At 40.9% G+C, this 18,054-nt stretch overlaps 1 protein-coding gene across 2 annotated transcripts in view; it reads right to left on the bottom strand.

Annotated features, from left to right (window-relative positions):
* The window catches only part of LOC121681633 (zinc finger protein 609-like), a 78,502-nt gene that overhangs the window by 38,445 nt on the left and 22,003 nt on the right, over window positions 1-18,054 (bottom strand). For both annotated transcript variants that reach the window (XM_042061475.1, XM_042061476.1), the window contains exon 2: window positions 11,182-12,057. In XM_042061475.1, the coding sequence (XP_041917409.1) occupies window positions 11,182-11,934 (753 nt within the window). In that variant the 5' untranslated portion in view covers window positions 11,935-12,057. The remainder of the gene's footprint in view (window positions 1-11,181; window positions 12,058-18,054) is intronic.

The raw sequence follows: 18,054 nt of genomic DNA, 5'->3' as shown, positions 1-18,054 counted from the left end.
ACACCAGTAATAGCGGTGTGTATATTCGAAGAAAAAAAAAAAATAGACCAGCCATCAAAAATGTTTTTTACGCGTTGCGGACAGAAAGCTTCAGTTACGTGGCCGGAGTAGCCCCCTCTGTGACTGCCAAAGAAGGCTTTTCTTTAGTATCTTTAATTCATGGATTCAAATTCAGTTTAAAAAGCGGCTAGGCAAAGCAGTGTGGGCCTAACACTGATGAGGTGTACCAGTGGTTTAACTACATTCATTTTAGAAATTAAATGTACATTTCTTACTAGGAAATGGTGAAGCACAATCACTGGAGGAAGCAACAACAATTAACAAATCGGCCAATAATTGTGACATCAATAGAAAAGTAGGCTATTCCATGACCTTGCTGTTTTTGCTAAAACCCATAACAATGATGCGTTATGCTTTAGTGAGGATTTTAAATCATTTGGGCAACACTAGTGGATGGCTGCAACACAAGTCATTTTTAGATGTGGCATTCAAGAATACCCCTTAAGCTTCTTAAAGGAATCTTCTCTATGACATAAATCTCATTAAGGCAAGTCAACCCACAAAGCTACAGTGGAAGACTGTTAAACTTGTCAGTTGACTTGGAAAGCTCAATGATAAACATATCAATAAGGCAACAGAAAACAAACAAATTGTTGCACCCAGAGGTATAGCCCTTATCATGCAAAGTGGGTTTAACTGAATGTGATCAATAAAAACAAATTCAGGCAACAGCAATGTAACAGAAAATGAGGCTTTAGGGGACACCATCTTGATTAGACAAGAGTCTTTTCTGGGCTATTTGACAAAACTGACTATAGAGCACTCAATACCACTGATTAGAATTAGAATTGGCTACTGTGACATAGTCAGAGTCTGAGAGACAGTACAACTGAAGCCGTTGCTTATTAAAAAGGTAAAAATGATACCCATATTATCTCCAACATCTTCCTGAACCCTTCAATACATTTTTATTGGATTCCAGGAAGGAGAGCATGGGAAGCAGGCTATGCTGATCATGGCAGAGTCTTTATAAATGGCAGGCACTGTCATATTGACACACCTGTCAACACACCACTTTATCCAAAGCAGAGGTTGCAAGGAGGAGATTGATTACTCAGTATTATTAGATAACAGGCATTAGAGACAGGCATTGATCTTAACACAACCTTAAGAACGACAAAGTTACACCAGTGTTTCCCTTACTTTGACTTATTTGTGGCGGTCCAACACAATATCAACATTGACCACCACACAATGATTTTCCAGGTTGTACTAAATTGTGCTTAAATCTGGTTAGCTGTGCTAATTTGTTAAAAACTGTTGTATTCAAGTTAATTCTGCAAACCAACCACCACAAATGGAATTCAATTCTGTAGGAAACACTGTACACTGCCACTACTGTGAATCCACCAATGTCTCAACCCTGAAGTAAGGTGTAGTAGACAGAGTGGGTCTTTAAGACATGATGCAGTAATAGCAAACATCTGTCTGCTGAAACTGACGGATGTTTAATATCTAAATTGTACATTACTCTGCTGGTCATTCATCAACCGCCTGTTTCTTTCTGTTGCTGTGCATTCCATTCCAAATTTCTGTGCACAGAAATAAAGCCCATTCCTTCTCAACTGGCCACAAGTCTGATTATTTTCGTACTTCGAAATTAGCTTGCAGTTGATCCAGAGCACCCATAACCTTTCTGAAACTCGGAATTAGGTGTCCTCATTGCATATCAATAGTTCTAACCACACGTGCTATGAAGAGTCTCTCAAGCAGGACCAAATTTAATACAGGAGGTGAAAAAACAGAAGCCTCTTCAAAGTCTCACGACTAGCTGATAATGATTCAACAGCACATAAGCTTAACCCAGGCAGAATATAATTAACCTAGGCAAATATGATGGGTTCATTTAAAGTGGGACACCAAAGAAATGGGAGTTGATCCCAATATGTGACTGAATAATGGCTTGCAGTCAGGCAGCCAACAGAAAATATCTAATAATATCCTACAGCACAAACTAGGCTACATCGGTACATTACAGTTGGAAGCTCAGTGGGACCACCTGAACACTAAAGAAAACACATTTCAGCCTATTCACAGCTGACAGCATTATCAGCCTTTTTATTATGGTAATGGTATCAAATATTTATCATATTCTATCATGGTAATGTCATTAATTCAGATAGGCGTAAAGGCCAGCTTTCACTTTATGCATGTCTTCTGTAATTAGGCTTTAACTTCACTGATTGCCACCATTTTGTTGAGTGACATCAGTGCAGCGTTGAGCTGTTCAATGCCATAATTTCAAGATAAATACCAACTGTCCTAGTCTCTCGGTAAGGTTTTACAGGAAAGGGCTGATTATTTTAAAACAGTAGTTCCATTTCACGGCATATCTAAATGTGCCAGACGCTGTGCATGACCTTCCACTTTAAACTTTTGGAAGAAAAAAAAAAAAACTGCCCCACCACTTCCTGCAACATCACATTCTGACATCAACATCAGGCTCACTATGTGCACCATTGGTCCATTGAATGTGGATGGTGGGGATCTGTTCCCCCCTTTTCTTAGAAGCTATGCTGTCTATGTAAACAATCATTTCACTGTATTTGCACTTCAAGGAAGTAATAATGTGAAAACATGGTAATGAGTCATTGCAGCAAAACAAGTGAAACTGCAATGCGCAGGATGGCACAGTGAGCAGGAAAGTGTTGCTTGAGAAGATTATACCAGCCAGAGAAGCCAATCAAATAGCCCAGTAAAGGCTGTGCCAGATTTATTTACTCAAACTACCACACTACGAACATGATTACAGTCTGTTTATTTCCACCAGAAAAATGGATACACAGAGGCGCGACAAAAAACAACAACACTCACTCACACTACTGGCCTTATCTACCCAAGGGGAATTCAAGCGGAATGCACCTTATTTCATTATACCATTTCAGAGAGCAATTCCAGTTAGCTAAGTTTTGTTTTTTTAACATTCAAAACATTCATTTCATACCATCATTCTCAGTGGCTGTGTTTTATTTCATCCAAATCCTTATCAAGGTCTCTTTTTCCACACTTGCTATTAGGTGCGTAAGGGTGTTCACACTGACAATTACGGAAGTAAGCAGTGTGCTAAGGACCCTGCCAGTGTAGCTTATTCATAGTCAAAAAGTGTGGACAAACACTGGACATTGAGCACCCTGAATGGCTGCCATCTTAGCTATGTAGGAGAAGGGGATCACAAATCTCTTTTTTAGTAGAGGTTAAATGACATTGCATTGACACTGTGATTGTCATTTCCTTAGAATGCACAACAGTATTAATTTTAAGATAACGCTATCCCACTGAAATTCATGCACTATGCAAATAAGTACATAGTGGAGTAGACAATGAACTACATTGATAGATAGGGCTACACCTACTACCCACGTTCACTCAAGTAGAACTCATTTGGCTACGATGTCAGATACAGAAAGCGTCAAATATTAGCAATCCAGTAGGGCTGGGACAACGCGCCGACGTGTTTCCCATACGTTGACTAATCTGTGGTGGGGCGCCACGAAATCAAAATAGTCCGTCACACATTGATGTCTATGTTGTACTATTTAAATTAAAGATAAGATAAAATCCTTTCATTGAGCTGCACTTTTTACGCACGCAGCCTTTCCCTGCCCCGCCCGCTCGCTCTCTCTCTCGTAACGAGCCCGCTGCCCCTCCTCTGCATGTGCATTTAACACAAAATATTCACGATTGTTAAGGGATTGTTGTTGCCACATAGAAGCATTGCATAGAACACTGCTGGCTAAATGGCTATTAAATCCACTTAGCATCATGACCATGCTGTGCAAATTTGTTCAAAACTGCTGCAGTCAAGTTAACTCTGCTAAGGTCTTATCACAATATAGTACATTGAGGAGACAAAACTTAGTTAAGTTATGCAATCAAGCAGTATCTCAAAGCTAACGTTAGAATACTGTTTGGATGTTGAGTTTAGCATGCTTACTTACAGCTGCTTGTCAATTTCATTACTCAGGGCTCATTTTATTGACTCTGACACTGAATGTTTGCAAAATCCCGATGTAAATGGAAAAGTGTTTTCCAAGACTCAAAAGTGCTTGTCCCAAGGAGAAGTACAAAGCGTTATTTGAACTAACTACGTTATGAATTGCATCCACACATCAGCAGCCTTTTAACTGCGTTAGTGTTACAATTGGAAGGGTTCCCTCACGAACGTCTTAAAGTGACAGGCACTCCAGCCCTACAATCCAGTCAAATTCAACATGTTATACACATGTCATACAAATGGTGTCATTCACATTGCCATTAAATTGCTGAGAAGATCCAGTAATATTGACTTGAGCTAGCCTATACAGGCTATATATTTCGCTCAGTTAAGATATGGCTCAAACAATGACACAATGAAACAATGACACTCTACTGCAGTGTTCACTGTTACTTAAGCTATAAGCCCCAAGAGGCCGTAGATTACACTGATTTTAGAATAGCGGGGTATTGTTAGGCAAGACAAGCTAGCGGAGACCATTAGCGCTCCTTAGCTGTTCTAAAATCAGTGTAACCTACAAATTCAAGTGGCTTACTGCTTTTCTAAAACAGTTACTACATATATCTGGCAAGATTTAAAAAAATAAAAGGCACAGGCAACAACAAATGTAACGATCTATTAATAAATAAATCATTCTTCCGCCAAGAAATATATTTCCTCTATCTGAATGGTTGCCAAAAAACGTTGAGACGCAGCTACTTTAAAGGAGAATTCCGGTGTGATATTGACCTAAAGTGTATCGAAACATGATACCGAGTGTGAACGTATGTCTCATAGCCCATCTCGGCTTGTCCCCTGCACTCCAAAATCTGGCGCTAGTTAGCCGATGCTACCAACATCTTCTTCAATAGTGGTGCTTCGGCATCGGGCTAGCCATGCAAATAAATCACTGTTTTACACCCATTTACGAGGCTCAATGTATCTCCACACTTCATTGGTAGACTTCCTAGGGCCCTGACATTTAAAACGAGACATTGAGAACTTTGAAAAAGCACTGGTAGTTTACTTACAAGACGATTTATACAGACAGTATCTTCACGAAGTTTAGCGTTTGCAGCCATCTTGAATTTAGTCACGATAAGTCGAGCAACGAGTAAGAATGAACAGCTATGATAAGGGATCAGATTCCAAATTCAGTGGAAATGCATGGATTCCAGTTGCTGCTACTGGAAGAAACTGGAATCCATGCATTTCCACTGAATTATTTTTGGAATCTGATCCCTTATCATACCTGTTCATTCTTACTCGTTGCTCGACTTATCGTGACTAAATTCAAGATGGCTGCAAACGTTAAACTTCGTGAAGATACTGTCTGTATAAATCGTCTTGTAAGTAAACTACCAGTGCTTTTTCAAAGTTCTCAATGTCTCGTTTTAAATGTCAGGGCCCTAGGAAGTCTACCAATGAAGTGTGGAGATACATTGAGCCTCGTAAATGGGTGTAAAACAGTGATTTATTTGCATGGCTAGCCCGATGCCGAAGCACCACTACTGAAAAAGTTGTTGGTAGCATCGGCTAACTAGCGCCAGATTTTGGAGTGCAGGGGACAAGTCGAGATGGGCTATGAGACATACGTTCACACTCGGTATCATGTTTCAATACACTTTAGGTCAATATCACACCGGAATTCTCCTTTAACTTTTGTATCAAGTTATGGTAGTGCAGTAATATAGAACGAAATGCAGTGAAGGTGTATGTTTGTGCTGGATTTTACAATGGCATCAAACGTGATTCAGCCAATCATAATCAAGGACCGGAACTATCCGTTTTAGAGATTCCGATTAGACCATTTTCTACCTCTGCTGGCCTAAATAGTTAATGTATGATGAGGCAAATTAATCATCAACGGGCGTCCATTTGATTACAATTTTAGCATCTTGGACATATTTCGATTTCTTCAAAATGACAACAGTGTAAAGTTTATGGTAGGCCTAGCACGTAGTCCACAGTAACCACTGCTACAAATACATGGAAATACATGTTCTTTTTCCACATTAAATGGTTGAGTTCGCTATCAAAACAAGAGATGCATTGCCTTTACAATGCGATTTTTCTTTAAATCATTTTGGCTACAGTTCTGAAAGCTTGGGACTGTAGCCAAATCAAGCAAGGACACACACACACACACACACACACACACACAGAGACAAATAATGTAAGTTTCCATAAATAGCAGACATTCGAGGAGGAAGAAGCCATGTTGTCGGCCCCTCCCTACTGCAAGGGTTTTTGTTCTGGTAATCACACCACATGCCTCAAGGATGCAACAACTCTGCAGCCACTGCTCCATTAATGGAAACACTCTTTCAGCAACGCTCCCTTCTCCTCCTCCCCTCTACCCTTTCTGCCATTCCACCAGCTCAATGCAGCTGTGGGAGCCGTGACAAAACTATTCAGTGTGTAGGAGGTTAAAGACTTCATCCATTCATACTGCTGTCTTGCCTCCCTCCTTCCTCCTTCATTTAGCTACCCCCAGTCAGTCCTTTCCTTCTCCTACCCGTGAAGTGCCCTCTTCTCCTCCTACAGTGAGGCAGTCTTCCCCACATAGCTTAGCCAGAATAGACTCATGGTTTATTATTAGAAGACTGCCTGACTCCACATTCATCCTGCCCACGTTTAGAGAGAGGGAGAGGCACTGCAAAAGAGAGGGATAGAGTGAAGGAGAGAGAAAGAGAAAGACTGCACCAACTTAAGGCATTCACAAATCTTGGCCCCCCATTTTGCTCATCAATCCATCTTATGTTTGTTTATTCCCCCTCCGTTTTGCCCTCTAGCTTTCTTTCTACTCACGCATCGAGAGGCGAAACGAGGCACGTTGGAAATTTGCTGGCTGACAATGGAAGACAGCTGCTCTCACTGCTCAAGTCTTTCATGAGCCGAATTAGCAGCGCAGGCTCGCCACTCTCTCCCTTCCCCCATGTTCCCTGACTGCTGCATGCTGAGCCAGACAAACACTCTCTCGCCCCTCACTCTCCCTCTCTCGCTCGCTTGCTCTCCCTCCCTCCTTCCTTCCTTTTCCCTCTCTCGCTCTCACACAAACACAGGCAAGGAGCTAAGAGACAGCAAAGGGAGGGGAGAAACCAGGCATGAAAGGGCTTTGTTTCCCTGCTCTGCAATCACTTTAACATGCCGAGCCAAGATGTTCTGCGACCTTGTACATTTTTTTTCCCCTCCTACCAGTTATTTCTATGCTTGTGAGACATTGGAGTTTGAACCATACACCACTTGCTATGATTATCTGTGTAAAAAAACATTGGTATAGAACATTTTCTGCCTTAGAAACAATACAAGCACACGTTTTTTTTTAGCTAGTATTGTCAGAACAATGTGAATTTCCTTGGTTTTCAGAGCGGAGTTTTTGGTTCACTTCAGGGGCTAATAAACAAGTAAGGCATAAAACCACCAACACGTACGATACACACGTGGTGGAAAGGCTAATTCCACAACCCCACCCTCTTCAAGAGAAACAGTAGACTAGTAATACAGAAACTGAAAAGGCATTTCTTTGAAAACAATACACTGCTATTCATTCTGAAGCCTCTGTAAATGTTATTTCCAAAGGGAATTACTGAGATCCAGAAGCCTTACTCTCATTTGAGTTCTCTATTCATAGGCAAAACGATCAAACCACTTTATCTGATCTATATTAGGCTACTGAACTTGAGAACTCCTGGTATTTCCCCAACACTCTGAAGAGGAAAAATAACTTGAAAGCTCTCAGTTCTCAACAGAGAGGAAAAATCTCACAAATCAAGAGACAGCATGCAGCAGGTAAATGGGACAGATGATACCCCCCAGGCCAGATGAGGATAGGAAACTGATATTAAAATCATATTATACAATATTTTAGTCAGTCGATCACAGGCCCAGGGCCAAACGTTCCAGGAACACGGGGACTTGGAAGTCTCACAGCATGCCCCATTCAATGGCCTCAGTCAGGCAGTCTGGAACTGCTCCTCCCCAACCAGCCGCACTCTGCCATGTGAGTGGGGGATGGGGAATCTGTTTTAGAGATCTAAGCCGTAATCTGCATCCCTGTAGCCATTCCCTGAATAGGGCTGCCGGGGACGGAGTCAGTGTTCTCTCATTCCCTTTATGCACAGCAACAATGTGGTGACACTGAACACCCTGAGACACACAGAATAGGCAGGAGCTACGGGGCCCTTTGACATTATCAAGGCGGCCGTACAAAAACTGGTTATGGGTGATGAATCTTCACAGAATTCCCCTCTGCTTAAGAGGGTGCAGCAGTGAGACCATTTGATGAGCTAACCCATGAGTTCTTAACACAGCTGCATCAGTCCTTTCTAAAAACAGGTCCATGGCAGTTTATTTTTCCCAGGGACTGATTTGTTTAAAATTCATATTACTTCTGACTGTTTTTATAATACCACCATACTACCAATATCCTTTCATTTCTGTCTTTTTAGTTATGATTTATAACATAACGCATTATATTTATATAAAATAAATATGCATTTGAAAAAAAAAATATTCTGAGCTGGACTTGGAATGATTTGCAGATGTGCAATGTTTAACCTTGTTTAACCTCCTTGGCACTTGACGTGACAAATCAATAACCCAAATCTGTCAAGGAAAATACGGTCTAATTTTTGACTGACATTGTGAAGTCAAATATTTGCTTTGTAACCCTGATCTTTTGCATATAGACAGAAAAAACAATGATTCCTATTTGAGTTTGGGCTAATGTTAACATCTTAATCCAATTGGCATAGATTAATGCCTTTTCCAGAAAAACTCAAAACCAAAATCTCTCCATACATGGTGGTATGAAATAGCTCAAAATGGTCAATTCTTTTCATTAAACACTTTACCCACTCAAGATAACCAAATTAGAGAGTAAGAGAGTGCCTAATGTTCTTAGGGATTCCTCTTTTGAGGCATTGAGCAGCAGAAGCACAAAGAGAACACATTTCTCAGTGCACCAGGGGTGAAAACACCCCAAAGACCTTGTCACAATGATAACCAAATCAATAAACTGGCAAGCCTATTGTGTGGGTTGAGAGGGGAGAAACATGAAGGAGCTTGTAGAAAGGCTGATCAAATTATCAACTATGAAACTGAAGAGGGAAAAAATGAAGTGTGATTTCTACATATTGAAAACAAACATTTTCTCCGTCTTTTATTCACAAAATTCCACTGCCCATCATCTGCTCTCTGTTCAAATTGGCTTTTCCCACCTTGTTTTGAGACGGGGGGGGGGGGGGGGGGGCATACTAGCGTACTAAACAATTAATGCAATTTTTTAACTGGAGAACATGCAGCTCTGTGAGAAGCGAACTCTTCAGACAGACGGAGACTACCCAATAGACAACACAGCTCAGCCTTGAGACTAACAAAGCCACGCTCTGCCTTGATGTCTTCCTCATATGCTCAACCAACAAGAGCTGAACAAGTACACAGACACAAAGCAGACCAAGAGCTCAGGCTCTCAAGTTGCACGCTGGTGCTTTGAAAACAGAAACTCTTTGAAAAAGGCAGTACAGTACCTGGTTGAACAAGGCTGAACAAAACCAGAACTGGCAGTCAATTCCCATGAGTAAAGGGTATTGACCCAGCCTTCATGAATAAGGCATCCAGGATTATTCACAAACATGGTATGCGTCACGTAATGGATGACTGCCTGTGAAACATTTGCCTGTCCACAGAGGCACTATGGTATCTGGTAAATAAGAGGCCACATAAAACAAAACTTGGACAAAAAAAAAAAAAACACATTACAAACCAATTTAATCTCATGCTCCAATTTAGGAAGCACAAGCCTACACTTTATGACACTGTACAGAGTACAATTAGGCTGGTAGTGCAACTCAGGGCCATGGCAACATGTCTGAGTGGTATGGCTTCCTCGCAGGATTTAGTAACTTAACATTCCAGCAAAGATATTTGAGGCTTAGGAGCGAGGAAGAAATGCAAAGCTCTGCTGGCCTCCACCATGTGTGTGGTCACATACAAAAGCTATGCAGTGAACCCCATACCATGCTGCTATTCAGCTTTGAGCAGCACCGTCTGCCTCTTAGCCCCGTCATAGATACTCTCCTTAACACTTGGAAAAAAAAGACTGTTAATGGGGTTAGCCTACCTGCCAGACAAATCACAGGCGAGAAAACAACTACGCCTCTCTCGTGAGGAAAGGCAACACATTCCACATCCTTTCACCACTAAGACTATTTGCAGTTACTCAGAAAAGCAAAACTACTCATATCTGTTGCCATCAGTTGTTCAAATAAAATTGTAGGGTAGCAGACCAATTTTATGATTTTTTTTCTTCCATTTCTGCTTTGCATAATTCACTGAAAACCATCATTATGAAGGTATGGATTTTATTAAAATTTTGAATTATGATCGCTAATAAAAAGGAGTAAGAAAAAAAAATACAAATCCCAAGATTAAAAACTAATCCATTTTGGGACAGAATAGTTGATCAGTATACAAAAAAGCTCAATGGACGCTGTAATCTAAAACAAATGAGTGAATGTCCTAGTGAATGTCCGTCCATGAACTACACAAGTGTTTTATAAGGAGAAAGAATTATTTTGCTTCATTGTGGTCGTTTAAAATCAAATACAAAACCAGGTGGCGTAATGCGCACTTACAAATGAGAACATTCTGGATTAGTCCAGGTAAAATTCCCACATTTGGCTGGAAGTTCTGAACTCTTTGTTGGGATTTCCTTCCCCCCTCTGAGCTATCCAGGGACACATAAAAAGCTTTCCGTCCCATGGAGCTATGGGTTGAGGCAATCTAACAACCGCTTTCCAGCCCAACCCCCCAGTCTACCGTGACAGTAGGGAAAGCAGTTAGGGCAAGCCAAGACCCTTCCCCCACTACAAAGCTATGTTGGGACTACTACAGAAACACTGTGACTGTCAAAACAGCTTTCATTCCCAACTCCTTTAAATCAATCATTTTAGCAGGACAAAAAGATGGGCTGTAGCACAACTCTGAAAAGAATATGGCTGTTTCTAGTTTGAAATTGCCAAAGGTAATACACAGAGCAAACATCCCCATATTGGTCACAAAGTCTAGTCTAATCAAATACCTCCCTTCAGTACTCACAATCCACCAAACAAATGCTAAAAGCAGAGAAGAAAAAAACATCTTACCTTTTCATTTTTCACCTTTTTCAGAGCTCGGCAGTCACTACTGTCCATTTCCTCTGGCTCAGTTTTAATAGCCAGTGGGGGTACAATCCCTACAGGCTCCAAGGTGCTATTCCCATGTTCTTCAGCCTCTGTTGAGTCTGCTGTAGTCTGGGTATTCTCAAAGGAGGCATTACGGGTACCTCCAAGTGCTTGAGCTTGAGGTGCCACTTCCCTCTCAATGGCAACCACCGCCACAGGTCCTCCCAGGACCTCCTTCTCCTTCTTGCTTTTCCCACTCGACCCATCCTTATCCTTCTTGGTGTTGGGTACATTTCGAGAGGCTTTTGCGCCTTTCTCGACACCCTTGCTGGGCGTAGAATTTCCAGTGCCTCCTGCACTCGCTGTGGTGCCAGTAGCCTCTGCTTGAGGTCGGCTCTGGGACTCTTTCTTGGCTCCATCACCAGTGGGAGCCTTGCTATTGTCTTTAGAGTTTTTGCTGCGTTTTGATTTTGATTTACTTTCCTTTCCCTGAGGGGCAGGCACTGGGCTCACGAATTTGATGTTGTCTGGCAAAGCTGCAACGGCACTAGGGGGCGCCGCCATGCCGCCGCCCTCCTTGGTGCCAGACATCTCAAGTTTGTCCTTCTCTAGGTCCGCGTCGAGGTCAATAATCAGATTTCCCACGCCGATATCCCACTCATCACCGCTGTCGTAAGTGTCCACCGCATTCGAGTCCACACCTTTCCCGCCTGCAGTGCCACCACTTAGGGACATTTTAGTGCCACCAGCCCAGGAAAGTCACACTGAGGTCTGAGTACTCAGACCACTGGATGTGGGAAAGGGGTTTCAGTCGCCTCAAGGTCCTGATATCAATTTCCCAGCTACCCACATCTTGCCCTAAGGGACGTGAGAGAGGAAGAAAATAAGTTATGATGTGTACTTTAACAATCTAAAACATCCTTTGAGAGAACACAGACCAAAAACAAACAAATATTCCAATGGGCTACATCAGTATGTTTCGGAATAGTGCCCAAAATCTACAAATAACTTAAATATTAGATCAGAATGACATAGAACCATTATGAAAAGTGAAGTGGTTTAATGGAGTTAAAATCCTTCAGTTCAACAATCTTAAAACAAAATCTTAAAATATTTAACTTAAAACCATTGTGTCAGATAGGACTACATGGTAGTGGTTTGAAACTTCCACTACAGTCAGTTTTTGGAATTGGTTACTGCTTGTTAAAATAAGTGTGTAGCAGATCTCCATAGCCTGACCCGAACTATAGTTGTGCAAGACAGCAACATTTCAATGTAAAACAAAATAATCCTCAAAACATGGTATATTTGTGATTACTTTCTACTTGAGCGTACATACTACATACATATTTACCATAACATTTATCAAGATCTCAAAAACAATGTTCCCATAATCTTAGCACACTGTGTCTCAAATGAAGTAATGTTCCTTGATTACTTTTTCAAACTATACAATGAAATTTGAAGTAAAGTGAAATTTGAATGAAGTTTATGTACCGCAAAAACGAATCAACACTCTGGCTGCAAACACCAAACTAGGTCAGACAAAGATTTTCAATTTGCGGCAGGCCACTTATAAGGTAGACTACATTTTCACCACAAGCAAACACATCAAGTAACCAGACATACACATAGCAGGCAGACACCAGTTGTTGACTTGTTGGCAATGGCATACCACAGAGTTATGACAATACTGCTTAATTACGCTAGTCCCTTCACTGCAAAGGCTACAGTAGGCTACACCACACAATATCAGCCAATTCAACCCTGTTCTAAAGGCACCTAAGGGCCTATGTTGATATTTGATTCACTTCAATAAAGCAACATAGCATACATGTGCGAGCATTACGAGTCAGCATGAAACACACAAGCAATGACATCACTAAGTAATAAACAATTAAAATCATTGGCCATTAATTTAGTTATCAACTTAAGTAGGCTATGTTGATTATTCATTTAATGTCTAACGGAGATTGCTTTGCATTCCATTCCACATCACAGTAATAGGCTACATTGCCCTTGTTTCATGTCACTTACATGAATGATTCCTATTGCTTATAACCAGGAGCCTTTCTTTTTTCATTTAATCAGAAAGATTATGGATTTGACTGGATTAACAATTTGTCTCTTTCTTCCAATTTCTTACATGCTGTCCTAGGCATTCAAAAAATGCTTGTTTGCCTGGTTCATAGAAATGACTCAAGTTATATCATACTGGTGTCCAGGTAGCCTAATATCACAATGCACACCAAACCAGGAAGAGATTCGATTCATGTCAAAGAGCTTCAGATAAAAGAGGCATCTTGCTGTGGTAAGCAAATTGTGGTCGGCACTTGTTCAGGTCACTGCTAATCTGCACTCCCAGTTTCTACTTGTTAAAGTCAATCATGCTGTGGAGAAGGTTAAAAAGATAGGCTGCAACATTTTTGTCAGAGGTTCTGTGGATGCACTGAGCTGGAGTGCCAAAGCTTTTCTCCAGGAAAAGGATGTTATAATTCATATCCCTAAAAAGCTCAGACCTACAAGCTGCCTGTGACGCCTCATGCAACAGTGAAATGTGATCGTGAGGTTAGTTATGACCTTATTCAGTCTCCTAATAGGATTTGGATGAATTTGGATGTTAATTAAGCATTCCCAGCATGACCCCCACCGGACTAGTGGTTTCTTTATCAATGCATTTTAGTCACATTTTTTTATATTGTATCTCCAACATCAACTCGCACACTTTGCCAATGTAACATAAAAAAAGGTTTCTTATATGAGAAATAAAATCATTTAAATTTCCCTCTGTCTGATGAATTTGGATGTTAATTAAGCATTCCCAGCATGACCCCCACCGGACTAGTGGTTTCTTTATCAATGCATTTTAGTCACATTTTTTTATATTGTATCTCCAACATCAACTCGCACACTTTGCCAATGTAACATAAAAAAAGGTTTCTTATATGAGAAATAAAATCATTTATAGATTACATCCTTCAAATACATAGGACTCAATGTAAATGCAAAAAACCCTTTTACTGCTAGTCAAGGTAAGGCAAAATAGCCGCAAGCAGACCAAGTTAAAGACCCTTACTGCTGGCATTTGTCAGCATCTTTTACCATTTACCACACTCTAAATGCGATATGAAATGTGATGCTATGTGGTGTTTCTAGTCATAATCAATCATATATTTTGCTAGCAGTAATGACTTGGCTTTTTTCAAAATAAAAAAGCCTAGTTTATTCTGTAAACTCTTTCAATGGTTTTGTATTGCAGATGGTCTGAAATAAGATGCTAACCAACCAATAACAACACATCTCTTACTATTGTTAGAACTAGAACTAAAACATCTCAGAATACTGTGATCCATATTGTGTAGAGCCCAGTGAACACCAAACACAAGTATGTGCACACCAATCGAAGCTATGATGCTGACTGACTGCCGACTGTTGCAAATGACACTGCTGTTGGTTGTGGAAGAAACTAGGTACAGGAGAAACAAGGGGAAACAGCATTATTAGATCCAGTCATCACACTAACTACCGGACTTGCCTTGCCTTGTCTGGGGAATAACTAATGATTGGCTGCACTCCGCTTCTTGGCAACAGGTAGGCTAGCCAAACAGTCAATGAGAGCAACCCTTTTACAGATGCCGTCCAGCAAGCAAGCCAACAAAGGTCTGTCAGTGTCATTGGTGCTGCGCACACCACACCAATTTAGGCCACAAACGCAATGACCGGCCAACATTTTCAAATGTCCTACTGTCAGCTTGGTGTGGGCTTAAGGTCTTTGATCACACAAATGTCAGTGCAGCTTCAATGTGAAAGCCTATGAGTTCTATACTGGGGAAAAGTTCACCAGAAACATGTCGTTTTTAAATCGCTTATTGTTGCCCAAACGCCTGAATTTGCTTGAAACATAGCTGTTAGCATTGGGCATAGATTGTGGAGGAGTAGAGACTAGTTCATAGGAAAGCACATAATGAACTAGATTTGGCTCTCACAGACAAAACTCTGCCAAGCGCTTCAGATCTTAAGAGATCCTCTAACAAGGTTATGCTTTTACCACCCAATTGCCATTAAACGGTCCTACTCGACACACAACATGAAGTTCACAGGGATATACATGAATTTCTGCAGGAACTTTAAAAAGAGTCTTGACCAACTTATGGAGTAATTTCCCTCTGTCTGTGTGGTTCAGCACAGTTCTCTTTTCTTATTTGGGTCATTCTGTGTCCAATCAGATAAAGTTGTTGCTGCACAGACTCAGATTTTCTTCAAACCTTGTCTTTAAATGGGTCCCAAAACCAAGGCCTTTAAAATATTCTGTTGAAATGCCATGCTTTCATATTTTTTGCAGCTGTTGATATTTATTTAGTTTTACAGCTTAAAAACACATTATCTGGGAAGCAATGTTTGGGCATGAACAGTTTGAAATAGTATTATTTATAGCCAGCCAAACTTTGTAGGGAAGAAGACAAACAGGCTCTCAGTATGACTGAACCACTAAAAGGTTGTATGGCATGCTCATTGATTTGGAAAAAAGGGTGAACAGGGTGACATTGAGGGTATTGTAACTTTGTTTATTTTTGTGCCCATCTGGTATCAATCATTACTTTTTCTTTAAATACATTATTTTAGTCATGTTGCCCCAATATTGAGGTTCTCTACATGCAACTAGCATGAATATCTCCAGGATAAAACCATGGAAGGTTGTGATTTTCAGTCTTTTTCAAAGAACTAAAATGGTATATGGGGTAGCTACTAAGCATACGCAAATGTATGTGGAAGTAGCTCAATGCATGGGCAGTTTGTAGCATGAGTGAACCCAGATGAACCTGTTGGCAAATTTGAATTTGCTCTGCAGGTCCATCTGGAAAGGATCCCATTGATGCCCGTTCTGTTTTAAAACTTCCACAGGCATGCCAAATCGCTAGCCTGACGAGCCAGACCCACATTAAAATGTAGGGTCTGGGCACTCACCGTTGGCAGTACTCAGTCTGAGGGGCGGGATAATCGGTTGTCTTTCAAATTCCCTCTGCACGCAATAGGACAGCGCTAGTCCCATGCATTTCCCACCAGCGCAGCTAGTTGGCTAGTTCAAACTTTCGCCAACTTAATAAAAGCTTAACTCGTGTCACACTGTTCGCCAACAGCAACATTATCTTATTTGTTTTCAAGTAGCAGGGAATTCAAGCCAAACCGTTGCAACTATGCCATCAATCATTATGTTAAGCCCACCTAACGACTCTATACACGATTTGATTGGCCTATAGAAGTTAAATTTTTCGAGCTCACAAGCCAACGGAGAGTTGCTAGACTAGCCCTGGCAGCAAATGTAATTTGTGCGTCTAGATTTCTAGGCTACCAAATCGCTTCAGAAGTGGAGCAAGCAGATCCCATTGTAAACAAAGGTTTTAAATGCAATTGTTTATTCAATTCCAAAGAAAGTACACATTGCTGAGTTTTTGGTGATTTGAAAACGGATGTCAGTGTACAGTGTAAGTAATAAATCAGCCTGTCTGTCTTATTTTTATATCTCTCGAACCGTTCGTCCGATTGATTTCAAACTTGACAGGTGTCTTGCTACAGACACGAGTAAGTGCAGTGCCAAGTTTGACGTTGTTTGGATAAGTAATGCAAGAGAGATCATTAAATATATCGGTAAAAGAAGCACACATTGGCTTTCTCCACTCTACTGTAGCCACTCCCCCTCTCACACAGCACAGTGCTGGACCAGAGACAGAGAGGGTAAGCAGAGTTTGGCAGCACTGAATCAGGGCATAACACAGGTCAAAATGAAAGATGTTTGGATGATTATCATGTCTGACATCAACAATAAAGACTCCCTGTATGCAGTTTGCTTGCATAAAATGATTTCGCGGATTTTGCAAAAACGGCAAACAAACACGTGTACGCAGTGGCTATTCAAAAAGATGTAAAAATTATGTGCAATAAACTGACACTTCAAATAGCCCAGGCTACTTTGGACTTGAAACTTTAAATAAACAATTATTCCGACTGCAAGGTCCCAAATTGAAACGAGCGATAGGCTAATGGTCCCGAATTTAAGGAAGTTTCAGAATGCCACACAGCTAGAGAACGAGTGGCTGAGACAGCGACATACCACTTATGCTACCAAAGACTGTTTTTGAATCACATCATTGCAAATCTCATATGATGCATCTTTCTACAAAATGGTTTGTCTTCTATCATTAAGTTATTCAATTGGCTAAACATATAGCCTTAAATGAAAGCTTTAGGCTTACGTCATTTCGATCAGCTACAGATGAGTGGCAGACAGAGCGTGATGTCACTTATATCATACTCCTATTATGATGGGCTACCAGAGATTGAGTCACATCGTTGCAAATTTCATACGGTTATGCATCATTCCACAAAATGGTTTGTCCTCCTTTATCAGCATATCACATGCTGGCATGCCTAAATACTGCTTACTGTACAATAATTATAGGCTAATACATTATAATATAATATTCATTATTCATTTTTGAATGCTTAGCTGGAATGATGTTTTTCCTATCCTATTTTTAAAGCAGGCATACCTGCGGGCATGTAATTGGGCTAAGGGTTTTCTACAAGTATGGCAAGTTTGAACGGGCACTAGTATTTATAATTAAAAACGGCAATCCAGACATTTTTCATCTGTGGTCCCCCAATAGTAGAACAATCTGCCAAGCTCCATTAGAGCAGGGGCGTCCTAGCCTGACGAGCCAGACCCACATTAAAATGTAGGGTCTGGGCACTCACCGTTCGCAGTGCTCAGTCCGAGGGGCAGGATAATTGGTTGTCTTTCCCACCAGCGGAGCTAGTTGGCTAGTTCAAACTTTTGCCAACTTAACAAAAGCTTAA

The sequence above is a fragment of the Alosa sapidissima genome, chromosome 14, assembly GCF_018492685.1.
Source record: "Alosa sapidissima isolate fAloSap1 chromosome 14, fAloSap1.pri, whole genome shotgun sequence".
Classification (NCBI taxonomy): domain Eukaryota; kingdom Metazoa; phylum Chordata; class Actinopteri; order Clupeiformes; family Clupeidae; genus Alosa; species Alosa sapidissima.
The sequence above is the reverse complement of the archived record's forward strand: the minus strand, read 5'-3'. Positions and strand labels throughout refer to the sequence as shown.